Below are 27,644 nucleotides of genomic sequence, written 5' to 3'. Positions count from 1 at the left end.
TCACCAACAGTTTATTTCGGCACACCGAAATGAACTGCTGGTGAATACAGCATGAACTTGGTTTCAGTTTTGTTTTTGATGATGATGATGATGATGATGATGATGATGATGTTTTATATATATAATATATATATATATATATATATATATATATATATATATATATAATATATATATATATATATATATATATATATATATACATGTATTGTATGTGTGTATATGCATGTAAGTAATTCACGTCCAATGTGAAAAAGGAACTATAGTATATCCCGCTACAGAAATTCCCCTTCCGTGTCTGTCTCCCTCTCTCTCTCTCCCTTTCTCTCACTAACAAACTCACGCACAGACACACACAAACACATACACACACACACACGCACACACACACACGCACACACACACACACACACACACACACACACACACACATAAAGACACACACACACACACAAAAGTCAAACGATGTGCTTGCTGGAATCTCACTGCACTCGGGAATTCGACCTGACCATTTTTTTTTTGTCTCATATACGTTATCATCAGCATCAGTATTAGGACGATGCGATATAAAAGAGTGTAATGATCGAAGGGGAAAATAATTCCTCCATATTAATATTCCTTCAAGAAATGAGTGCAAGTCAACAAACCAGATCGATATAATCTTGCAGACGTCTTTATTAGAGAGCAAATGTCATACTTATCAAGATATTGCTGAGCTTTAATCAATTACAAGGATGTCACCATGTACAAGGATGTCACCATTCATCAACGTCTCAGACAACAATCGTGATTTCGTTAAGCCATTGTGTTAATCACACATGAAACAACTACGACCTGCTATCCAATCGCCTTTCGTCCATCATGGAAGATCATGTATTTCATTTTATCTGTTTGATCATTAGTTTGAGACAGGGATTTTTTTTTTCATATCTCGTTTCAAGAGATGTAACTTTGCTGTAAGACTGTCAACTTGTTGATCATGTCTGAAATATTACATATTCTTCATTCTGCTAACTGAGACCCATTCAAAATCTATCTGAGTATTTTTCTCTGTAACCCAGTGTATATGTTCTCAAATTTTCAAATAAAACCAATTTCTGGTTTACATTGATACAATAAATGCATGCCCATTGATTTTTGCAGAGTTAACGGTACTGCAAAGTACACCTGAAAGAAATCCAGTGCGATTTCTCTTTTCACGAAGTAACATTTGAGTCAATGATGATGATTATCGATAAATTAGATGTCATAAAATTCGTTGTAATGGCATCAGATCGTCTACTTGAAGACCAATGGGAGACGAGTCGTGGCTACGTCACGCTTTGGTCTGAGAGGAAGCTCTCCCTTAACCTACGTCATTTTGAGAGAAGTAAACGATAGCGTTGAATTTAGTAAAAATCCACTCCACGTCCAACATAATATCAATAAAATTACAAGTCGAATCAAACAAACTCAGTTCGAGAAGCGCATGGAAATCGGATAGGGTAAAATAAGAAAGTCATGAAAATTCGATGTTTCACATATTTTCGCCAAACAGAAATGTCGATTGCAACCACAATGCAAATTAGTTGAGGTGGCGATGTTAATGCCGTACAATTCTCTATAGACTTGCATACTACAAATGAGAACAAACAGGGTAGCTTCAATTCATCATATATATATATCGCTTCCGGCAAATTGGATTGCAGGTTGTAATTATCTAATAACTATGAATTTTAAAGGGAAAGGGTTGTAGCGGGTAAACCGTCAACTATGATTATAGATTTCAATAATATATTTCGTAAACAAGTCAATATGAGAATTGTCAGGGTATGACATCATCACCTCACGTTCTTGGTAAATTATGTGTAATGTGCTTACTGCCAATAGCACTGTTTTATGAAACTGTGATTTCAAATGCCACTTACACTGTCCATGTCAGATTTTAATGCAATCTTTCCTTTTTCTGTTTGAATTGGCATCCATGTGTATCTTTAGTTTTCTATTCAGATGTAAGCAATCATTGGCTATTTTGGGTGACTTATGTAGAAAGTTCGAAAAGTACCCTTCCCAGTTGATGTACATAATAATGTACACGTATGAAAGGTGTCATTACATACCTACACATACAGCAGCTTGTTGGGAGATCCTGATCCAACGTCTGAGATCTTACTGTTGCTTGTGCTAGCAAGCATAGATGATGTACTCTTCGAATACAGAGTGATGGCTCCTGAAATATCAAGCAAATGAATTAGAGGCTATCTCCCTGTGTACTTAAAACCATTTCTATGGGTATAATGTTAAAATCACTCTATATCAATCATGTGTTTTTTAAGAAGCCTATAGCAGCAATCAGTGTGTGTGAGGGTTTGAAACACAGTCTGTTTTCTTATCACTTTGCCAAACTTAAGGCATCGTCAGCTCATATTGGACAGATCGTTGGAATGCGATATGTGAAACAAACATGGCCAGTAAAGCAAAATTAGAAGTGGAAGTAGGCTACCAGGGGTAGAAAAAGCGACAGAAATCATTAGCAGTAGGTCTATTATTAAAAAAAAAACAAACATGCAGTGACGGGGTAGAAGCTATAAAATGAGAATGTATACACTACTGTAGCAACGGTAGTAGTCGTACGCAGTAGTATCAGAAGTAAATACTGTGACGTCATCAGCATGTATTTAACCGTCTGTATGCAACTAATAATTGTGGGATGTTGATTGTGACGAATATAAATGAGCCTTTAGATTATGAATTAGTCAATTCACACTTGTTGACAAGGGGTATATAATATATGGAACTCGACCCCAAGTCTACATTAGCCAACACATAGCACCCATTGCACTAAAACACACTCAACGTATACCATTCGATTCGCCGAGAACATAGGATTACGATATTCATGGAAAACATTGATAATGAAGGCTATGACAACCTATACTTCGAGCAATCTTCAGTATGTAAATGAAATATAACAACGTAATAATAATTATGTATGTATATTTCAAAATGATAGTTATCAGCGTTATTCGATGACCATTTTCAGATACTAACGTGACGTGACAGTACATCCCAAGTTGCATGGAATTGATTGAATGAGATCTAAGAGTCTGTCGTCGACTTGAAATGTGTAGTTTGTATGTGTGGCCGTACCTGCAACATGTGGACAAGCCATAGACGTTCCGCTGATGGTCTTGGTGGCAGAGTTGCTGGTGTACCACGTGGAAGTGATACTGGTACCAGGAGCGAAGATGTCGAGACAGGAACCGTAGTTAGAGAAGGAAGATCGTCTGTCACTACTGTCGGTGGCACCTACAGTGATAGCCTGCGGTTTGACATAAAGAGGAAAAAAGAACAAGTCAACCATAGCCACACTGCTCAAATATTTTTTTTTCTTTGACGGAACTTGAATGTTCATATCCCATATTGATAATGATGCCCAAACCCTCAATCTAAAAAATTATGGGTTCTGCACCTCTACACCAATAAATGACATGACTACGAATGGTAGTCTATTGCAATGAGCAAAGACCTTGCTAAACCGTTGCTTTGGCAGCTTACAAAAGCGTGCATTGGCAATCATTGTAAGTGGTATTCTGCTTCAGTGGACTGAACTATGGACTATGATTTTGATGGGAAATCGCGCTTCTTACGGTTGAGGCACGAGCGGGTGATGAATAGCAGGCGTTTGCGTCATCGTTGCCCGCAGCCACAGCCGTGGGGACTCCAGAGCTGATCAGGTTTTTGACAGCAGTGTCGAGAGCTGTGGATACACCGCCTCCAAGTGACATGGACGCAACGTCCTTGCTTCCAGCATTTGCCCGAACGTAGTCCACCCCTGGAAAAACAGAAAGCATCGATTTTTTTTTTCATAAAAAAACTCTTTTGTGTCAAAGTTGTGGTGATGGCAGCTCCACAGATGGCTTGATTACATGCCGTAATATACTGACGGTGTCATTCAATACGATAACTCTTTCCTATTTTCCTTTATATTGAACATTCACCTATGCAATCTTTCTTGACACTTTCTTTAAGTACAAAGTTGCGAAGGCTAAAGATATTGGCATAAATATTGATGGAGGACTATAGACAGACTATCATGATGCCAATGTGCTACCATGAACTGACTTTAGTTTCTTGACACTGGGGACAGTCGAGACATATTATGATGATAGAAGAAAGTAAGTGAGGTTGAAGAGGAAGCAACCATTTGATTTACCGCTGATGACGCCACTGTTGCTTCCAGATCCCAAACAGTTAAGAACCTTCACTCCCTTTATGGAGACCTTTGTAGCGACGCCATAGGTGTTGGATCCAACCGTTCCTGCACAGTGAGTGCCGTGTCCATTGCAGTCATCCTGGAGTCAGTAAGAGAAGATTACAATATGAAGGATGTTTATTTTTCAAGTATGTAAGGACCTTAGCTATCCATCACGACCGGCGTTGCTCACATGATGCGCAGGTACACACACAACCACACACATGCACACACGCACACACACACACACACGCACACACACACACACACACACACACGCAAACACACACACACACACACAAACACACACAAACAAACAAACAAACAAACACGGACACAAACACACACACACACAGCGAAACTCACAAATAAGTAAATATTGGAAACCCCGTTGACTGTTTTCTCCCACAAACAATACTCCCAAAATGTCAAATTTTAAACCTAGAGTGTTGACTAAAAAGCGAAACATACAGATGAATACCCCCCCCCCCACAATAAACCTCTTACCACACATCCACTCATACAAATATGATTATGCAGCTTCATATAGATACCTTTTTATGCAGAATGAATACGAATTACACGAGGAAACGTTGGCAAATCGAATCATATTCGAATTGGTTGGTAAACTGCAAATTATCCGTATTGTAATCACCCCCCCCCCCCTCCTTGTCCATATTATGGTCATTATCATAATGAAGGCATGTTTCGTCAATGACCGTCTTACTTACATTGCTACCGCCGGCATAGTTCACGACCTGCTTGGCACGACCTCCGAAATCATTGTGGGTATCTCGGACCCCAGTATCAATCACCCAGACAGTATAGCCACTTCCGGTTCCTGTAGAAGACAAAACATTCCGACAATCCATGATAGTCTGAAGGACAATGAATATCTATACAACTTGTTCCCCATTACCTCAAAAGTCTGAACATTCAAGTTTCCGATTTTATACCTTATTACCTCGTCTAATGATATCACATAGTTTGCCTCACTTTTACTGAAGCGGAGAGAAAGCCTACCGCTAGATAAACACAGTTTTGAGAAATTTTGTATCCATGCTGATTTTTATTAGCTAACGCTTTTGTTACCTGTCAACTCCTGAACACTGTGTCTCATCGCTTTCCTTCTCTTTTCCTTGCTTCTCTTTTCTACTCTTCCTATTCGGGTCCCTTATTCTCGGTTGTGTGTTTCTTTGTTTTTTGTTATTTTTGGTCCAATGACATTTAAAATACTAGTACTTTAAAGATTTACGTTAAATTTTGTTCTACGTGTGTGTGCTCCGTTCCTTTAGTTAAAAAAATGTTACAAGGCATATATTATGTTCAGAGGCCGTTGTCGAAGTCAAGCGATTTGCTTTTTGATAACAGTCTCCCCCACCTGTATACTTACAGATCTGTAATGAAATTCATTTATTATTTCACATGATTGTATACTTGTAAGGTAAAATCTTGTTTATATTTTCATGGCTTGTAAATAATATATTTGATATTGCTATACTTACTTTATGTCATGTACAAGTGGAGATATAAGACTCACTGAAACTTACTGAAATTTTAATCTAACCTTACAACATACGTAAACCCATTTGGATTGTCACAAATCCATGCTTACAGCTTATATCCGCGTTGAATGCATGGGAATTGATAAGACTAACTCACAACGTACATGACATGTGCGCTACTTGCAGTGTATAAACTGAATGTTGAAACTGTTGTGTGTAGAAGCTTTCTTTTGCGCCTATTATGACGTCAAATCCCCAAACAAGAATTTGAAATTTACAAACACGACAAAGGTGTTTCGCATTGGTGCCACATGTCATGATGATCATATATTAATATCTGCTAGCCTGGAAGAAATGCTAGGTCAAGTTGAGTACCTCGTGGGCCGTAGTAGTTGTTTAAAGGAAGGCTCCTCTGATCGATACGGTCAAGACCCCACGTGACCTGAGTACGGTACACGCCATCCTCTTCCACGTACTCGACGGCAGGCAGACTCCGAACCTACAGAAAGAGTTTTACAGGATTTTGTATCAGTGCTAACACTGTGTCCAGCGCGAGTCCAATATATACCAAAAGGTGTGGAACGAGAGGATGCCGCTCATGATGAACCTGGGCCCTGTTTCATAAAGCTGTTCGTAATGTTACGGAGGACTTACGAACGACTGGTGATCAGTTCTGATGTGCTATACCTATCAGAATTTCAATAATTCAGCACAAGAACTGATCACCAGTCGTTTGTAAGTCCTTCGTAACTTTACGAACAGCTTTATGAAACACCCCCTGGGCTGACAGCTGAAAGGCATTGTCTAACACCAACTACCAGAACACACAGCCAATATCGCTCTCCGCCAAGTCTTGGCGGTGAAAGTGATCCGGGTTTTTTCCCTCTCCCATTCGCTTTTGAGTCATTATCATCAATTTCTTAGGTTATACTTTGGTGCTCTGGAAGCAACAACAACAACAACAGCAACAACAACAACAACAACAGATATCACCATCACTGTACACTGTTTGCAACATTATGTTGCCAGTGAACAAGCGAGTAAATGAAATTTGAGGGGAAAAAACACCTCAATTCAAGTAATAAAAAAAAAAGAAGAGCGAAATATCAAACGATGAGCAGCGGGAGCTGGAGAAGAAGATCAATATAGTATTTGTACATTAACGCTTTTCAGAGAAGGTATGGGAAACAACGCCATAAGCCATGTGCTGTAAACATGCTCAGATAGCGACACACAGGAACATTTACGAACGGTGCAGGTAAATTTCAGCGTGCGGTCTTCTTTAGCGATAGACATAGTCTTAATATAACGAAGATTTAAAAAAAAAATTGAAATGGTGAAGATTAGTCATTCATTTCTAAGGGTTAGAAATGGAAGCCCCTTTGATGGTAACAGAATGCACTTACAACTTCCAGGACACGCTCCTCCAACTCTGCAGCGAATCCATGCAGGACGTTGCGCCAAATGTTTCCAACACGCCCACCAGAGATGCGAACAGTTGAGGAGATCTCATCGAGGTTGTACTCGTCCTGGGAGCATGTCCAGACAATGACAGGGAAGATCGCATTATTTTCTCCATTCATTAATTACTTTCTGGATAAAACGCTCATTAATCAACAAATCGGAATGAGTGGTTTTACTGAGAAGCTTTGTTACAACAAACAAGCTCAGGAGTACAGAAATAATTTTAATACACTGTATACAAGACTTGTTAAAACTTGGGACTTGGGGGGAAAGGCGTTTCCTCCTACATAAGAAGAGCAAAGAATATTACATACCGACCATCGCTTCACAAAACTAGTACAATACTGTATTGTTACACGCTCATTTCTTGGCTTGACACTTGTCACTTTCTGCGCTAAACAGATGAAGTTGTGAGCTCGTTAAAGACAGCTACAATCTCGTCAGTCACTCACATTGGAGGTTTGATGTAAGTGTTACTACTCTTGTACGATCTCGACCCTTTTTTATAACTCCATACAACTTTAGTATCACCGACAGCCTACATACACACCAAACAGAACTTATGTTACCTTTTCTGAGGAAGTGGAAATCTGAAACTCGTGTCCATGAACGTTGAAGCAGGAAATTAAGGATTATAATCTTTAGCTCTTCAAACTTACCCTGATCTTGATGATGTATTTGCCTGGGATAGGCTCCGAGTTGCGGTACAACGGGGCGAGCTCGGCCGAGGCGGCTGCCACGAGGAGGATTGCAAAGAAGGTCAACATGATGTCTGCACAACTCAAGAGAGAGAGAGAGAGAGAGAGAAGTTTGAGAAAGGTTGGATAGCGTGGGGGGGGGGGGTTAAAGGCTTGATTAGCTCCATTTGAAATAATTTCTGCATACTCTAAATCCATCACTGTGTTTTCAGCAAATTTTCCTGCTCATTAAAACAGCACATATACGACTTTATCTTAGATATAGTCTGGATTTAACAACATTTAGTACCAGCGTTGGTCCCTCAACACCTATCTTTGAGTTCCATGAATTGATATCATTATGGTCGAGCAGAATTTCGAATACACGTAACTTGATAACTTCAAGCATTTTTTTTTCAATCTATCTAAATAAAAAATAACACCTAATAGAATGGGCAACCTTTTCTAAATCAGTTATAACTTTTTTTTGTTGTTTGAAGTAAAGTTACGGTCACAAAGGTTCGTAAACAATCTCCCTGTTCATACGAATTCAGGAGTTCGTAGAGATTCGTAGATATACGTATGATGGGCGTAGTTTCTTACGGCCTTCTTACGAAGTTCGTACGAACCCCGATAAATTTGGAAGAACAATTATTTAAGACCTTCTTCAGAAACGAAGTGAGTCGTACGTGAAGCTCACGGCATTCTCAAGTCATTCGTAAAAAGATCTTACAAATGCTTATATCCTTTGTCTGGTTGGGGGAAAAGCCATGCCGTGTAGGTACTGCCGAAAATTCTATGACTGTTGAAAGTTTGATACTGCCAGCATGGCATCAGTGCCAAGGAGACTACAACTGCACGAACGCCGTACGAGCCCTCTGTGAAGAACTTCGAGCGTTTTACGATCATCTTAAGAATTTGAGGCTTCTATGGAATTGTCTTGCGACCGTACGAAATTTACTAAAATCTTTTTGACGTTGCTCTTGTTCGTATGGCCGCCTTGAGAAAAGGGGGATTCGTATATATACGATGTTGAAAACTATCTTGGACAAGGCTATCGACAAGGCTGGCTGCGAACTTACGAACGGTTTATGAAAATAAGAATGCTGGTTTTGTACGACCGTTTTGAGGAGCTCTTCCGGAGTGGTGTAAAATCGTTCTTACGGCGTTTGTACCAGTTCCTAAAGAAATTTTTGACGGAGCCTTTAGATTTTATTTTCTAGAAAAATGATATGCAGCATTAGTGAAGAATCTATTCGAAGACATTAGAGATGCTGAGGAGTTTATTGATATTTTGGAGAAGAGTTGGATTACCTCTATTGTAAATAAGTAGCACCTTGTCTATTCCCTGATATTATGATAGCAGGTTCAATAGGGAAAGGAAAACAAGAAAACTCACCGGCAAAGACGAACTGGTTGAGCTGGTGTCGAGAAGACTCTTCTAGAGGTCAGTAGAGGGCGATCTTCAAGGCAGATCTGATGAGGAGCTGCAGTCAGATGGCAATATTTATACTTTTTGATGCAGCCGTCGCAAGATGTTCTGTTCCCAAGCGGCGCGCCATAATGCGAACACTTCAAGTCAGATCCGCAAATCTAATTGGCTAATGTCAGGGTTACGTATATTGTATGATAACGGACAAACATATCATAACTTATCAGAAGACAATGATATAGTTAAGATGTAGGTTGTATGCCGACTCTCTACCGACGCAAGTACGAAATACTGACTCGACAAAATAATGTACTTCTTTATAAGTAAGTTTCTTTTATCGACTTTTTAACTTACAGAAAATGATAGGGAAGTCTCTCTAACTGCTGAATTAGCAGACCAGGAGTGACGGTTGTCACGTTCACAACCGCATGATCAGTTGCCACTCGAGGAAAATAATGTATTCTTTAAAATGCTTACTACAGCAATTTGAAATCCTAGATTAAGAGCTGGTATATTTCGTTTCCTTCTTGTGACGTCAGTAGGTTGGTGAATTTGACTACCTACCTTTTACCTTATTAACCGAAACGTCTGAAATCAATCAATAAAAATGGTTTAACCATTTGATTACCAATGCATTTTGTCTAATCAGATTAATTTTGCAATGCGTTGTTTGTCCTTGTAACTATATACCTATAAGGTTGCTTTAGATTTACAGTTCAACAGCTTACGGATTTCACAGTGTTTAGTTTATTAACTACTCAATATACCCTTGATTAAAGGGATGTTATAGGTGGAGATGAGAACTGGGCGTTTAACCTTCTGCGAGATACCAAGAAACCACTTATGAAATTATACAGAACATATCATTCTAGTATAAGAGGAATTCAAAGTTTATTTGATGAAAATCGGTTTCGGAATGGCTGAGGTATCCAAAAGTAAAGTAGAACAAAGCGATCCTTATAAAAGGTGGGTCCCACCTGTTATTTGGATTGCACTGTTTTGGATGTCTCAGCCATTTAAAAAACAAGTTTCATCAAATGAACATTGAATTCCTCTTGGAATTACACGTTCTTTCATATTCTATAAGAGGTTTCTCATCATCTCACCAAAAAATGTTAGAAACCTGAAGTTAGGTCTCAACCAAAACTGACCTTGACAACAAAATAGAAGAAGCAGGAATACTTTGGCTGAGACTAGACATTTTCCACAGAGTAAGAACAATAATGCATAATCTTGCTCTTGCTAACCTCTAACAGTGTGAATGATTCTAATACGCACTCCTGTCTTCTCACCCATTACTTATTTCCCTATCAGAGAAACAGCTACTAATGTTATCATAGTAACAACTGATATGTTATCATTGCTATTTTATTCAATTCGTGTAAAGATTTTTTGTTTGTTTGTATCGTTTTGTTTTGCTTTTAATATGAAAGTCTATATATAGGGCCTATACTATTGACAGGGCTTTCTTGAAATGAAAGTCTGCTGGATATCATCAGAACTGAACGATTGTTCCCGTTAAAAGATGTTGATAACTAATAAATCATTTCTATCGCTACTCATAGTATACCATTTCTGCAACTACTCCACTTACTACCACAACAACTGTGACTTCTATCTCCCTTCAGTATATGGACCATTATTCCCGTCTATAACTGCTACGATTTCCTTCACATGACAACGATGAAACAATAACATCGTATTAAAAAAAGAGCTGATGTAACAGATTTTCTCGCTCGAGTTAATGTATAGCCACGTGAGGAGAAAAACACGTTAGGTAACGTTGATTCCAGACATAGATATGCCATATTAATAAACACTTTACTTTGTGAATATTGAGGTAATATCTGATAATTTTACACGTCTCCAGTGATGGAGCCGTGTACACCTGGTACCATCGCCTCAGCTTCGGATGTTGAACTTGGGGATCCTTGCTATCAATCAACAACCACATGAGCAAGGTGCCACGTGGCTTATCACTGACTTTGAGTTAAAGTGACTTCCTTTCCATTGTCATTGATTAATGTTGGTTACTCTTTATTACACTTTTTAAGCAAATCTTTATGGTCAGCAAGGGGGCACTTTTGTCATTTTCTCAGAGATACAGTGCAACTTAAAAAGACCTGCTCTTACCTGTCACTTTGCAACTTTACATTGTAAGCTCTCACGGAAAGCAGTTGGTCGACTTATTTTGATGATATTATATTACAACGATACTTTGCAGTTGATCATAAAATTTTGTTTAGTAGACGCGTCCGCGGTAGGTACGTAAGTCCAACTTATTTTTAATTTTTACCCCGAGGCTTCGGTCTATGTCAAGCAGCTGCCTATGTTCGCGGTCTCCTGCTTTTCTTTCTTACAATTACTACAAACACATAATTCCTAAATCCACTACCTTAGTCCCCCTTTTCTCTATTTTTTTCCTTCTACAATTCGGTTATTGTAATGTGTAACATAATAATATGAAATGAAATAATGTATTATTTGCAGATGAAACAGAAACTCAGCGTTAGTGCTTCAAAATAGTTCTAAAATGTGAATCACAGATAGAAACAAAATTAATGTAAAAATTTGAATCAGTATAATAAGTGTTTAAAGTATTGTTAAACATACAAAATGCGAACAATAATAAAAGTGCTTCGAGACTAAACCGTCTACAGTTATGGTTCATCGAGAGAAATAGTGGTACATTGTATCTCCTTATATTTTACGCTTCATTGCAAAATTTTTACATGGTAGGATGTTTTGTAATATAACTGAATCACAGATATACGTCTCATGTGATATCTTGAACATTTTCAAATCACTAGTCCCAATGGTAAACTGTACCTTAAAATCAGAGTTTTATTCATTACGCTACTCTGCCCCCCCCCCCCCCCCCCCCGTCGCACTAGGGCAAAAAAAAAAGAAATAAAAAGCAATCTCCTCATTCTCTTTATTTTGAACCGTGACGAAATCTTTGCATCGTATCCCTCTGCTCAAAGGACGTGGGCGGGGACGGGCACTATCTGTTTAGGGATACTATTAGTGGCGGCGTGGCTTACATGTGTTCTTACGGCTCCTCCGGATGATTTCACCAAGAATAATAGTGACAAGATGAAGACAAACGTCGCTAATGCCAGGTCATTCCTTTTGATGGTTTTCAATCCACTAATTATGGTGTGGTCACATTTTTAAAAACGCGTGGTAGATGAACTCTCCTCATTCTGATTGTTCTATTGTATTACATGCCGCGATTTTCTCCTGTAAAACACCCAGTTTAGCACAATTTCTCTATCAATGTGGAATGACTATACATAATCATTATTTTAGTGCGTTTAATCGCAAATCATCAATTACAGCACCAGAAATTAAAAGATGTCGATAACTAATCAATTATTTCTATCGCTACTCATAGTATATCATTTCTGCAACTACTCCATTTACTACCACAACAGCTGTGACTTCTATCTCCCTTCAGTATATGGACCATTATTCCCGTCTATAACTGCTACGATTTCCTTCACATTACAACGACAATAGAACAATAATGTCAAAATTATTTATTAAAAAAAAATGATGAAACAGCGTTTCTGATCCATCTTGGTAACGTGAGCGATCTGATGTATAGCCACGTGAGGAGAACAACACGTTTGGTAATGTTGATTCCAGACATAGATATGCCATATTGATAAACACTTTACTTTGTGAACATTGAGGTAAATAATATCTGATAATTTTACACGTCCCCAGTGATGGAGCCGTGTACACCTGGTGCCATCGCCTCGGCTTTGGATGTTGAACCCGGGGATCCTTGCTATCAATCAACAATCTCATGAGCAAGGTGCCACGTGGCTCGTCACTGACGACTTGGGTTAAAGTGATTTCCTTTCCATTGCCATTGACTAATGTTGGTTACTCTTTATTATACTTTTAAGCAACTCTTTAATGGTCAGCAAGGGCTTTTGTCGTTTTCTGAGAGATACAGTGCAACTTAAAAAGACGATTACGGGAGAGTGTACATTGCATGAAGCAATGGGCAATTCAAGGTTGTCGAATGTCATGATATTATCCTCTGCATGCTTCTCTTAGAGGTTAAGGGTATGCTTATGTTTATCATGATAAGAAAGAAACCTTCAAATACAAACCCAATATTTGATGTTTGCATTGTGCACCTTAATAACATCATGCCATATTGTTCTTCCAAAAGGTCTTCGTTCAAGATATGTATAATGTTTCGCTTCTGTACATTTTAACATTTTAACATTTTAAAATAGTAAAAACGGGTAAATGGTCAGAAATATCATGATACTGTTTCTAAAATTTCTACAAAACAACATTGGAAAATAGTACTACATTTTAAATCAATCAGAGTGTTAGTAGATCTTACATTGTTTGTTATATGTATAAGGTCCGTAACGAACCTGCGGAACAACGAGCTTTGTTTCATTTTCGGATTAACAAACCTTCGGAATAACGAACCTTATTTCATTTTCGGATTAATGAACCTTCGGAATAACAAACCTCATCACATTTTCGGATTAACGAACCTTCGGAATAACGAATCTTCGGAATAACGAGCTGTAACCACCAAAATCATGACTGGTTTTCGGCCGGAAGCTCTGGAGTCTAGTGGATATAACTCCTGTCCAGCAATTATGAGGTCATGGGTTCGAATCCCACCTGAGTTAATTGCCCATGATTTTTATAATGGCTATAACTTAAAACACTGAATAATCGGTGATAATTGACATCGGTGAAGGACAATTGTCAATCAGACTTTAAAAAACAACAACAACATCCAAACAGATATAGAGGAAGAGAACGAGGAAACACAAACAAGCATAGTAAGTGTACAAAAGACTGCAAATAACAAAATTACCTAATGAATATCTCAGTGAAATATTCAAGGCAACATACTTTGGAGAAAGTTTTAGCAACAATCTTGTTTCATCTGAATCTTGACAATCCCCAGAACAGGCCCGTAACTATTGGGGGGGGGGGGGGCGTCGGCAGGTGGAACGACAGCTTCTCTTCCTCCGGCGAGTATAATTAGGGTCTTCTTGACAAATAAAAAACAAAACAAAACAAAACAACAAAACATGATTTTTATATACTTTTTCAATATAGGACTGCCCCTCCCTGTGGATGTACGCAGAAGGGGTTTGGGTGGACTAATGATTTAAAGTTTGGTTGTTTATTTTTTTATGCTTGTTCCATATTCCACTTATTTTTCATATTCAAGTTTTACAAGTTTGTAAATTAAATTAGGAAATTACGTTACAAGCAAAGAATTTCGTTTATTTTTGCTTTGAGCAACTTAAAAGTATATTATGTACCTCTTTTAAACAATATTGTACAATATTTTCCTTCAGATTACTTTCATACGTCCCTCCCCCCCCCAAAAAAAAAAACACACTAAACAAAAAACAAAAACAAAAACAAAAAAACACCATCACAAACAAAGATTGCCAGTGAGTGACATCATCTGTAAAATCATTGCTTAAGTACTAATATGGTTAATTAAAGACATATGATTGCACCATATCCAGTACCGAGCATAATTTGCATGTTTTCCTGCAGCGTCTTTCGTTAGTCATATCAAGAATCTGGAATTATGCAAGGATTGTAATACAGTTAACCTCTCATGCCTCTCAGACCTTTCCTGCTCACTCCCTCAGAAAGGTCCACTATTTGCGAATTTCGAACTCCCCAATAAACGTTCTATAGTTACGGGCCTGCCAGAATGTTGCTCGTTCAGCGTTGAATTTTCTTATTGTCTATTATTCTTGAAGTCACTGGCTCATCCACGATCATTGGCCAGGAGATCGGTGGGGTGCAGTGACGTACGTTTTTATCACGCATGCGCCGTTCATTTCTAATATCTGGCTGCAACAAGGCACACACGTACACGAGAATGCTCTTACCTATCCCTTTGCAACTTTGCATTGTAAGCTCTCACGGAAAGCAGGTAGGTCCACTTATTTTGATGATATATCACAACGATACTTTGTAGTTGATTGTACAATTTTATTTTGTAGACGCGTCCGTCTTAGTCAAACTTGATTTCTAATTTTACCCCGAGACCTCGATCTATGTCAAGCAGCTGCTTATGATCGCGGTCTCCTGCTTTTCTTTTCTTTTCTTTTCTTTTCTTACAATTACTACAAATAAATAATTCCTAAATCCATTACCTCAATCCCCCTTTTCTCTATTTTTCTTCTAAAATTTGGTTATCGCAGTGTATGACATAGTAAATGAATACTCAATCATTATGTAGTTAATTTACAATTTACTGTTGTTTTAAGATGTCCTCTTGAATTATTCTGTAATATAATGCTACATAAGCTTTATGCATCGACCAATGTTATGCTAAAATACACTCAGCAAAAAAAAAAAGAAGAAAGTAAACACTTTTTCGAGTATATATTTTTTATAGAATTTTTGGTTAAAAATTAATGTATTATATATCATACGAAAGGAAATTTAATTGGCTATCAACCCGCTATTTCATCCATGTCTCTCATTGTGTTAAACTGGTCTTTTGTTGTTACCTTGAAGAGCATTTGCAAACGAAAGGCAACATGCTATAGTTTTTGCAAGTTTTACTTTTGTGCCTTGAAGGACAAAAACGAATGTGTTCACGCATGCTTAAATTTTGGTTGATAGCCAATTAAATTATCTTTGATATGATATGAAATATAATACATTGATTTTCATCAAAATCTTCTATGAAAAATATGAACAAAAAAAGTGTTTACTTTGCTTTCTTTCTCTTTTGGTGAGTGTATATGTATGTACTCTATGGTTATGTGTAATTTGAAAAAGCAGAAATAAAACCAAACAAACAAACTTCATGGGAACACACTCGCGCGTGGTGCTCGTAGCAGCAGACTATAGTCACGATAGTATTACTTTAACCTCATCAAACAGACTAATCTGTATCACAAACTCTCCTCTGGTGACTGTTCACAATAGTCTGATGCTATCGCTGATATCCGAATCATACTTTTTTTTTCCTTTTTAATTCTTTCTTCAAAATATCTGCCTCAGCAACTTTTCTCCTTGCGCTAATGCACAACATCTTAATATTCACAGCTGCGAACAGAATCAGTAGTGTTCCAGAATTTTTGCATTCACTCTACCCAAACTGGGTGCTGCTTTATAACATTGCTAACCCACTGAATTCTTTTGAACATCAAAAGTATGAAATGCACCCACAAGGCAAAAACAACATAATTGTATCTCCTTTTGCTGATTGGGGAGTGTTCACTTATGTTGTTCTCCCTTCTACAAATCTCCACCCCCTTACAAAAATCGTCAATGGCAATTGAATGGCTGTGAAAGGTAACTGTCAATGGTGAAGGGTATTTGAATGGTATAGATTTTAAGTGTACAGTGGTAACTGTCACTGGTGACGGTTATTTGGATTGTAGGTTTCCAGTGGTCAGTGGTAACTGTCAATGGTGAATGGTACTTGAATGGTAGGTTTTCAGTAGCCAGTAGTAACTTGAAAGAAATGGTAAAAGGTGTTTGAATGGTAGGTTTCCAGTGGTCAGTAGTAATTGTCAATGGTGAAGGATATCTTGAATGTAAGTTTCCAGTGGCCAGTGGTAACTGTCAATGGTGAAGGGTATTTGAATAGTAGGTTCCCAGTGGTCAGTGGTAACTGTCAATGGTGAAGGGTATTTTAATGGTAGGTTTCCAAAGGTCAGTGTAACTGTCAATGGTGACGGGTATTTGAATGGTAGGTTTCCAAAGGTCAGTGTAACTGTCAATGGTGATGGGTATTTGAATGGTAGGTTTCCAGTGGTCAGAGGTACCTGCCAGTCGTGAAGGGTATTTGAATGGTAGGTTTCCAGTGATCAGTGGTAACTGTCAATGGTAAAAGGTATTTGAATGGTAGATTTCCAGTGGTCAGTGGTAACTGTCAATGGTAAAGGGTATTTGAATGGAAGGTATCCAATGGTCAATGCTAACTGTTAATGATGAAGAGTATTTGATTGGAAGCTTTCAAGTGGTCAGTGGTAACCATTATTGGTGGAAGGGCGAATGGTAGGATTCTAGTGGTCAGTGGTAATTGTCAATGGTTAAAGGATTAGTAGGTTTTCAGTGGTCAGTGGTAACTGTCAAGTGTGAAGGATATTTGAATGGTAAGTTTCCGGTGGTCGGTGTTAACTCTCAATGGTGAAGGGTATTTGAATGTTAGGCTTTCAGTGGTCAGTGGTAACTGTCGATGGTGAAATGTATCTAAATGTAGGTTTCTAGTGGTCAGTGGTAACCTTCAATGGTAAAAGGCATTTCAATAGTAAGTTTTTAGTGGACACTGGTAACTGTCATTGGTGAAAGGTATTTTAATGGCAATTTTCCAGTGGCTTGTGGTATTTGCCAATGGTGAAAGGTATTTCAGTATTGCAGTTTAATGTTTATTATGCTAAAATTGTAGAAGTGGAGGCGACTTGATAGCCGGATTTAATTCAGCTATTGTTTCACGAATATCATTACATGTCACCATCTTTTAAAATGGAACTTCATTTCATTCATTCAAAGATAAAAATCTATAACATGAATTGGTCATTTTTTTGTTATCAAATTTTATATATTTTTTGTGGGGGGATGGGAGAGGGTTAAGCCATCTAAATGGTGCCATTCTACCAGTTTTTGGTTTTTATGCCACTGGTTATTCATTGGTATCTATTGGATCAGTATTAGAATCCATGAAGGCGATACACTCTAAGGACATGCAGAGATCTAGATTTGAGTAATTTTTTTTTTTTGGTCGTTTCAATTTTTCTACGAATATACATGTTTACATTCATATATATATATTTGATGTGAATACTTGTTTTTGAATCATTGTCTCTTTTACGATGGAGGGTGAGTGGTACGCCAATGGTAAATGTTGAATTTTAAGCTTCAGTGGTATAACGCAGAGGAGACAAAATGGAAATTTGAGAAATATGTGAAGGGGAATTTAATGGTATGCTGAAAGGTAAGTTTAATGGTATAATGGAGGGTAGACTAATAGTAATTTGAAGGGTATACTGAAGGGTATGTTGAAGAGTAATCGAATGGTATGCTAAATGATATTTTCTAAATGATCAGTTTCCCAATTTAATTAGTTTGAATGCTAGCTCTAAATGGTAAATAGTAAATGAAGAGAGAAAGCTATATGAATTGTAGAGTGAATGGTATACTGAATGGTTTGTGCAAATAAAGTGGTATGCAAATAAGATGTTCCAATTATCTAGATTAGTTTGAACGGTAGTTCTGAATGGTGAAAATGAAGAGTTAAATTCTGAAAGGTAAATAAGTGGCATGTAATACCATTCTAAACCAAAATGTTTGAAGTAATAGTCTTTTTTTTTGTACGGGCCTGCATTATAGCGGATAGCGTCAATAAACATACAGTCCATATTACAATCTTTCTTTTATCCCCTTCAAGTGTCATTGCACATTTACAATCACATGATATGATAATTTTGTGATAACAGTAATACTGATTAACATCTACAGGATCAACAATGATTTATAATAAGTTATACCGTCATTATCCCTGCCCTGGTCAGATACAGGTACCCTTGGGTGGCTGCTATAGGTAGGTTTGACTGTATGTTAAAACCTGTCTTCGCGACCACCTGTTTGTAGCGGCCTCCGCCGTATACGACCACTAAATACAATTCCTTCCGAGTGAAAAGGCATGTTAGAGAACCTAGCTGTCTATAGCTGCCACCTATCTATAACAGTCATTTTTTCGTCTCCCTGGAGGTGGTCGCTATAGACAGGTTTGACTGTAGGGCTACAGTCAAACCTTTTTTAGCGACCGGCTGTCTATAGTGGCCACCTGCCGTATACTACCACTCAAAACAATTCCCTCCGAGAGAAAAGGCATGTTAAAGAATCATGATATAGCGGCATCTTCTTTATGACGGCCACTTTTTCGTCTCCCTTTGGGTGGCCGATATAGACAGGTTTGACTGTATAGTAAAGCCTGTCTTGGAAGCACCACCTGTCTGTAGCGGTTTTCAAAAAGAAGCTGAAAATGTGAAAACTCCGCCTCCTTACTGAGCCTCCCTCCACGCTGAAGAAGATACATAAAACGTGAAAATCCCCTTCTCCCCCTCCCCCTCCCCCACCCTCTAACATGCACTCACACCTGAATTAAACATCAATTAAACATGAAATTTCAGTCGTTCATGTCTTCAAAGCATTAATTCAGCTTTATCCTTTTCGGTTCGACAGAAAAAGATAAAGATTCGAGAGTTTAGGGACTCTGAGGCTTCAATTCTCCTCCCCCTTCGGCTGGGTTCGGGGCGGCTCATGCACTAAACAGACAAAGATCATACGAATCACCATAAAGATGCTATATGCCAAGTCTGGTGAAAATTCGTTGTCGGGTTTACAAGAAAATGAAAACGGCAAAGGTTCATGAGCAGTTTTGTTGTACTACCGTCAATTACGTGATTTTCGAGATTTCTACATTTCCCGGCGTTTTTGCAAATCCCGGCTCCACAGGGGATTAGGGATACTATTAGTGGCGGCGTATTCTTACGTCTCCTCCAGATGATTTCACCAAGAATAATGGTGACCCACCATATAAAACAATTTCTATATCAATGTTAGATAACTCCATATTTTGGGTGCATTTAATCGGAAATCATCAATTCCAGCGCCAGAGGTCACACCACTTACCACCGATCAGAGACCATAACCTCTTAACCTTAATACCCAACACGCTAATCACCCCTCTCACCCTTTCTTGGAACTTTCCTTCTGCATAATGCAAGATGTCTTTTATACAACATTCTCTTGAGTTTATGTTTCCCAAGTTTTCCTTTCCTTTCCTGTGTTTCCTTTGTGTATCGTTACTTTCTTTTTTGCTTCCATACAGAGTAAGCCTGAGAGTGAAAGGGCTAGTATAATCTACAGAAAGAAAGGTAGAGGGGATACAAAGAAACAATAAATCGAGTTTTACGTGAAGGAAGAAACTTTAACACGGGGAATGAAATTTGTATAGAGCGCCAATGAAGTGTCGCATGGCCTATTTCGTCGACGAAAATATAATGACTGACTTCTTAACGAAATAGGCCGTATATGCGACACTTGACGCTCCATACAAATTGTCCATGGTTTAAACCATGGTTTCAATTGTACCACCTGTGTGAATTCGGGCCATAGTGGCCACTACGTGATTATGCTCCCAAAACACTTTCTTTATTCGCGCTTGAGGGCGACTAAGGTATTAAAAAAAAACTTGTAACGCAAAAACTTTACTGTTTGAATTCTTTTTGAATTCTATTAATTAAACCCTAGCACTGATTATTTCTTTAAAGGGATGGTATATTGGTGGAGATAAGAATTGGGCTTTTAACTTCTTGTGAGATACCAAGAAATCACTTCTGAAATAGTACAGACCATATCATTCTTAGAGGATTTCATAGTTTATTTGATGAAAATTGGTTTTAGAATGGCTGAGACATCCGAAAACAAAGTAAAACAAAGCGAACGGGCCCCACCTCTTATCAGGATCGCTCTGTTTTGGATATCTCCGCCATTTCAAAAACCAAATTTCACCAAACAAACGTTGAATTCCTCTTGGAATTACATTTTCTTTCATATTATTTTCATAAAAAGATTTCTCATTATCTCACCACAAATGTGAAAAACCTCAAGTTAGGTCTGAACCAAAACTATACTATTCCTTTAAGCAGGGCTCGACACTAACGGTGGCCCGGTGGCCCGGGGCCACCAAAAATGAAAGTCGGGCCACCAAATTTAAAAAAGGGCAAATTTGGTGGTCCGCCTCGGGCCACCAACATTTTTTGAAAAGTATGTCAATAAATTCGTAACTTTTTGCGCCGGAAATTAGCAGTTAAATTTGTTCAAAGGATGGATGAAAAGGACTGAATGAATGCCTCAGAGTGAGTGTTGCAAGTTTGTTGAAGTTTGTTTATGAGTAGATATGTCCAACTTCTAATTCTTACTATCATAAATCTTAAATATTTGACTCATTAAAAAAAAAGGACTTTTAATGTTTTTTGTTTTTGTTTTTCGGGACACCAAATTTTTCTCTCGGGCCACCAAAAATTTGAAATTTAGGATTTTGGTGGCCCCATCGGGCCACCAAACAAAAAAGTTAGTGTCGAGCCATGCTTTAAGGATGTATGGAGGGGGGGGGGGTGGAGAGCAATGCCTGGTTGCTGGTGGTATAGCGTCGATAATATTAATGAAATCCCTTCAGCCCCTCTCAATGATTTCGCCAGCAATGCCAACATTATCCAAAGAGCAAAGGCTTAAGGCCATTTGTCAGCTCGTTGTTGTTTTGGTTGTTTTTTTTATTCAGTTTTCCCAGTTGTTTCATCTTCTCCATGACTACTAATTCCGCATGTCCCCGTATAGATAACTCTCTTCAGCCTGACTGTTCTCTGTAATAAGTAAACACTACGATTTTCCACTAAAGTCATTGAACATTCACAAAATATCTGTTCATGTTTTAATCACGGAATGTCTGCTCAAAAAAGCTCAACACGTTACTTTCTCTCTCCCCCATCTCTCCCTCTCTCTCCCTCCCTCACACACACACACACACACACACACTTACATTTTTTTATTTTCCTGCCAAGTTGTATCTCAGAATGAGAAATCATTTGTTTTCCTCTCTTTTTGCTAACATAAATAGTACGTCCATTTTGTATGAGAACGAGAGATGGAGAGTGAGAGAGGGAGAGAGAGAGAGAGAGAGAGAAGGAGAGAGATGGAGAGAGATCTAAGAAACATGAAAAATGCTGTATGATACAAAAATGAAGATACTCAAAACTTTAAGAGTGAAAGGTAAAGGATGAAAGGTTTAGTCTTTTCATCCGGTCTGTCGCATCTTATTTGTTTGCGAAAATGATCTACAATAATATTGTTAAGTGGCCTGTGGTATAGTCATTCCCTATTCTTGTGTGCAGCCTCATATTTTTGTTCAGAGTAAAGTTTTAGTGATGTCCTACATCGGTAACATGGTTTTCGTGCCTGGCGTCCGTGGATTCCAGCCTCCGGAGCACCAGGTGCACATGGCACTATCTCTTCAAACGTGCAAACTTATCGTACGTTATTTACATACATGTCACAAACTGAAATATTTATCAAAAGACCAATGGCAGTAATCAGCATTTCTCAACGTGTTTATCGTAAAAGCGGCTATGTATTAGCTCGAGCATGAAAAAAAAAATCTGTTACATCAGCTTTTCTGAAAGTAGGTCGATGTATTGTTTCAACGCTGGCATGCCTCTGTGGTTTGAGGTAAGCGTTTGGTAGGAACAATAGTGTACAAGATGTGGTCAGGAGGAGTCGGCCCAATATTCACATCACAGTGGTAGTGATAGTAAAAGTGTAAAGTGATGGTAAAGTGACTGTAAAAGTGTTTGTGTACGCAGAGCGGAAATCAATTCAAATCAAATTAATCAATCAAACCAGTTGATAGTAAAAGTAGTATGTGTATACATAGTAATAGCTTCGACTCCGTGTTCCGTTTTCATGATTTGACAATTTTCCTACACGTAAACGTCAACGGTGACGGACGGACCCCTGGCGTAGCGTTTAAGTGCGTTCAAAATGTTCAGTGGTTGAAAATAGTGTTGGTATGTAGTGCAAACAGTATGGCGTTAAACAAGCATACAGCCAGAGGGATTTGTGATTTTAAACGTAGTTGTAACGGCAGTAGTAGTGGGAATTGTGTCAGGGCCATCAGGGTTACAGAAAGAAAAGAAGAAAAATGAAAAGAGCAATGAGAGGATGGAGAAGAAAAAATTAGGAAGACGAAAAGGAAATTAAGAATTGGGAATCTGTAGTACTTTTATATGATCTGACATTCACAACTTTCTAAGAAATTATACGTTTGGTTCTGTATTCAGCCGCACATGCATATTGGGAGTGAACGTATTAACGATAGCTACGAGGGGCTTCAGTCATAATTATGGTTGATAGAGAGGATCCCCGTGTCCAACCTCGGGAGGAGTCATGCGACGTATTCTTAGCCATATCTCATTCTTTGGCTGCTCGTCAATAGATGGCGCAATGCTGATGCTCTGCTCAGTGGCTCTGCTTGGTCGGTTGGGTAGACATGCTCGAGAATTTCCGGAGCCGAGGCGATGGTACCAAGTTAGAGTACAAGGCGTCGTCACCGGAGATATGTAAACTTGTCGGATGTTATCTACTTTCTGTTCATAGACTAAAATATTAATAATAAATCTATGCTTGGAATCAACCTTTCTACACGTGTTCCCCCCTCACGTGGCTATTCATTAACTCGAGCACGTTACCAGGCGCGATCAGAAAACCAGTTACATCAGCATTTCTAAAAGTACACATTTATTGTGTTATCGCTGCCATGCTTTAAAAATTGATGAAATTAGCGTAGATAGGAACAATATTTGTGAATATACCGAAGGGAGATTGAAGTCTCGGCTGTAGTGGAATTTAGCATTGTAGCTGTAATGGTTATGAATACTGATAGAAATAGTATTGGAATCAATAATGTTGTTACTGTATCTAACAAAAGTAGAAGTTTCTTTAATAGTTGAATAAGTAGAAAACGAAGACGACAATACGTATTGGAAGCATTCACAACGTAAGTAATAACGCAGTATTTCTCCTAGTCACACAAAGTAATAGAAGTAGAAGTACTGATGTTGCATTTGTAGTGACGTTAACTGAAGCAGGAATAGGTTGGGCAGAGTGACAGAAATTATTTCTGTGCCACATGAAGGATGAAAATTGAAGCATACTTCATATTGAAGTAGTAGCAATAGCTGATACCAAAATATGATTTGCAGTATAAGAGCAGAATTATGTCTATATTGGTAGAAGTAGAAGTAGTATCTAGAGAGGAAGAAGAGAAATTAGAAAGGAAACTGACTACATCTATATAAAACAATAATTGCTGTAGTCATATGAGTGTCCGAATCTACCCTGATCTGGAGAGAAATGTTAGTACTTTTGGAAATAATGAATGACATAAGTCTCAGGAACGTCAGGATAACATTTTTCCTCATACCAGTTACGAATGACTACATTAATTCCTTTATTTCAGCTAATTAGTATATTTCCTTCCAGTCCATTTCGTACTCATCCTCTGATTGCTAAAACGAAGAGCACTGGATGTTTAAGACGGAAAAATGTGTGAATCCAACCTTCTCCATGCACTTTCTCAGCCCTCTTCAATGAAGTTATGTGTAATATCCCGCGATAACCGGAACTGAATCTCAATTATAATCTGCAAGAACTTCGACAAAATAATACACAAGGAGGAAGCAAGTGAATAACTAAAGGAAGTACAGTTAATACAGCAGAAATGGAGGAGATTCTGCATTAGTAACAATCATATCAATCAACTATTCACTCCCAAACCAATATGTAACATTTGAGATTACCACTAACAGGGGCGGATCCAGGAATTCTGTAAAGGGGGGGGGGGGGGCGTGACTAATATTTCTGGTGCCACTTCCGGGTTTCATTTCAGTTTTTCTTTTTATTTCTTTTGTTTTTAACGAAAAATAAAGGGGAGGGGGTGCGCCGGTTGCGCCCCCCTCTGGATCCGCCACTGACTATGCGACATGGCTCTATACTATACGCTCTGTTCCGAGAAATCTCCAATCTGTATCGAAAGTCCCATACCAATGGAGCAATATAGTTACAAGAGCTATACCAGGAGAGAGACAGAAAGGTATTAGAGGGAAAGTATAGTTACTGTTTTGGTTGAGCTTGGGTTTCAGATACTAACTTCGATTCTAACTGGGATGACCAATTAAACCACTTGAAAGAAAAATGAGAAAACCACATAAAATATGAAAGAGCTTACAATTCGAAGAGAAATTAACATTCTATTTGAATAAAACCAGTGTTGAAATAGCAAAGATATCCAAAAAGCACAGTGGTCCTTATAAAATTCATCGATTTCAGGCATTTCAGCGGGTGCTGGTTCACGCTGTCATGAACGTGACAACCACCACTCCTGATCTGCTAATTCAGCAGTTAGAGAGACTTCTTTATCAATTTCTCTACGATAAAAAGTAGATAAAAGAAACTTACTTGTAAAGAAGTAGGCCTACATTAATTTGTCGAGTCAGTATTTCGTATTTCGTCGGTAGAGAGTCAGGCATGAGTACAGATTTATGTTTTTCGTTGGTTGTTTTTTATCCCTAACTTACATTTAAGAAGTATTTTGAAGCAGTATATCTGGGGTTTTCATCTGCAAAATAAATAGTAAATAGTGGCGTTAACGCGCGAATGTGAGAAATGCATAATGTGATGCATCTTACAGTAGTAACACATATATAAAACTTCCCATAGGACCGACGAGATGGGAACTATATTTAATGAGTCCACCTACTTCATCTGTTTAGCGCGGAAAGTGGTATCACTACCACGTTTCAAGCCAAGAAAAGAAGCATGTGATGATTTATACTGTTTTGTTATGCAGTGGTTAGAGTGAAATATTCTCAGCTCTTCTGAATATTTAAAGGGGATGGCTAGTTACTGATCAGTGGGAATCAGTGGGTCATGGGAATGCTGGGGGATGATTGTTCCAATTCTCGTGGGATTCATTTAAGAGTACATTATATATCTATTGTTGTGTGAAAATTATTGCTTCAAAACGGTCTCATATTCAAGTAATGTGCAGTTTAATGCCCCGTCACTGTACAGGCATGCTAACCTGGAAACATTAAAGTGCACATTTCTTGAATATGAGACCATTCTGAAGCAAACAATTTTCACACAGCAATAGATATATCATGGCTCGACAATAACTTTTTTGTTTGGTGGCCCGATGGGGCCACCAAAATCCTAAATTTCAAATTTTTGGTGGCCCGAGAGAAAAATTTGGTGTCCCGAAAAAAAAACAATAAAAAACATTAAAAGTCCTTTTTTTCATGAGTCAAATATTTAAGATTTATGATAGTAAGAATTAGAAGTTGGACATATCTACTCATAAATAAACTTCAACAAACTTGCAACACTCACTCTCAGGCATTCATTCAATCCTTTTCATCCATCTTTTGAACAAATTTAACTGCTAATTTCCGGCGCAAAAAGTTACGAATTTATTGACATACATTTCAAAATATTTTGGTGGCCCGAGGCGGGCCACCAAACTTGCCCTTTTTTGAAATTTGGTGGCCCGACTTTCATTTTTGGTGGCCCCGGGCCACCGGGCCACCGTTAGTGTCGAGCCCTGGATATATAATGTACTCTTAATTGAATCCCACAAGGATTGGAACAATCATCCCCCAGCATTCCCCCTGATTCCCTATAATGTTGGGTGATCACTAGCGAGGATATTCATCATCATCCGCACTCTCCCCCCCCCTCTCTCTCTCTCTTTATGTATATACAGTACATACATATACAGAAAGAAAGAGAGAGAGAGAGAGAGAGAGAGAGGGAGAGAGAGGGGGAGAGTAGATCACAACAGTAGTGAAAGACATTGTTTTAACGAATTTTCGCCCGTAGGGCTTTATCAAGTCAATAGCAGTTTTTATTTTGAAGGTGGTATAAATCAAAATGAAATGAATAAAAAATTAAAATAGAAATAATTTTCATTCATACCATCTTCAAAATAAAATCTGCCATTGACTTAATAAAGACAAAGCCCTATGGGCGAAAATTCGTTAAAACAGCGTCATTTACGGAGTTTTCTCAATTACTACTGTTGTAATCTACCAATATTTTGTTGGACTTCGAGCAGAAACCTATTGCAGTTATTCATATATATACTGTATATAAGTTGTCCACGTGTTGGTGTGATATCATCAAAAATAAAACTGAAACCAAGTTCATGCTGTATTCACCAACAGTTTATTTCGGCACACCGAAATGAACTGCTGGTGAATACAGCATGAACTCGGTTTCAGTTTTGTTTTTGATGATATTATATATTTAAAATGTTCAGTGGTTGAAAATAGTGTAGGTATGTAGTGCAAACAGTATGGCGTTAAACAAGCATACAGCCAGAGGGATTTGTGGTTCTAAACGTAGTTGTAACGGCAGTAGTAGTGGGAATTGTGTCAGGGCCATCAGGGTTACAGAAAGAGAAGAAGAAAAATGAAAAGAGCAATGAAAAAAAAAAAACGTTTAATAGCGTGCTTGCTGGAATCTCAGTGCAGCACTTGGGATTTTCGACCTGGCCATTTTTTTCTCTCATATACATTTTCATCAGCATCAGTATTAGGACGATGCGATACAAAGAGTGTAAAGATCGAAGGGGAAAATAATTCCTTAATATCAACATTCCTTCAACCTTTTTCAAGAAATGAGTGCAAGTCAACAAACCAGATCGATATAATCTTGCAGATGTCTTTATTGGAGAG

The 27,644-nt window shown here is 38.2% G+C and overlaps 1 protein-coding gene across 1 annotated transcript; it reads right to left on the bottom strand.

The window, feature by feature from the left end:
• Positions 1–657: 657 nt before the first annotated feature.
• Positions 658–9,362, bottom strand: LOC139711426 (aqualysin-1-like). The gene is made up of 10 exons (XM_071623309.1): positions 9,280–9,362; positions 7,863–7,975; positions 7,146–7,268; positions 6,115–6,238; positions 4,966–5,075; positions 4,196–4,334; positions 3,630–3,814; positions 3,130–3,301; positions 2,100–2,209; positions 658–1,350 (listed from the first exon to the last, which is right to left on the bottom strand). The coding sequence occupies exons 2-9, from the start codon at positions 7,968–7,970 to the stop codon at positions 2,100–2,102; spliced, it is 1,071 nt and encodes a 356-aa protein (XP_071479410.1). The 5' UTR covers positions 7,971–7,975; positions 9,280–9,362; the 3' UTR covers positions 658–1,350.
• Positions 9,363–27,644: the final 18,282 nt, after the last annotated feature.

The sequence above is a fragment of the Diadema antillarum genome, unplaced genomic scaffold (genome assembly GCF_040938485.1).
Source record: "Diadema antillarum isolate AM-2024a unplaced genomic scaffold, OU_Dant_1.0 seq00001659_RagTag, whole genome shotgun sequence".
NCBI lineage: Eukaryota > Metazoa > Echinodermata > Echinoidea > Diadematoida > Diadematidae > Diadema > Diadema antillarum.
The sequence above is the reverse complement of the archived record's forward strand: the minus strand, read 5'-3'. Positions and strand labels throughout refer to the sequence as shown.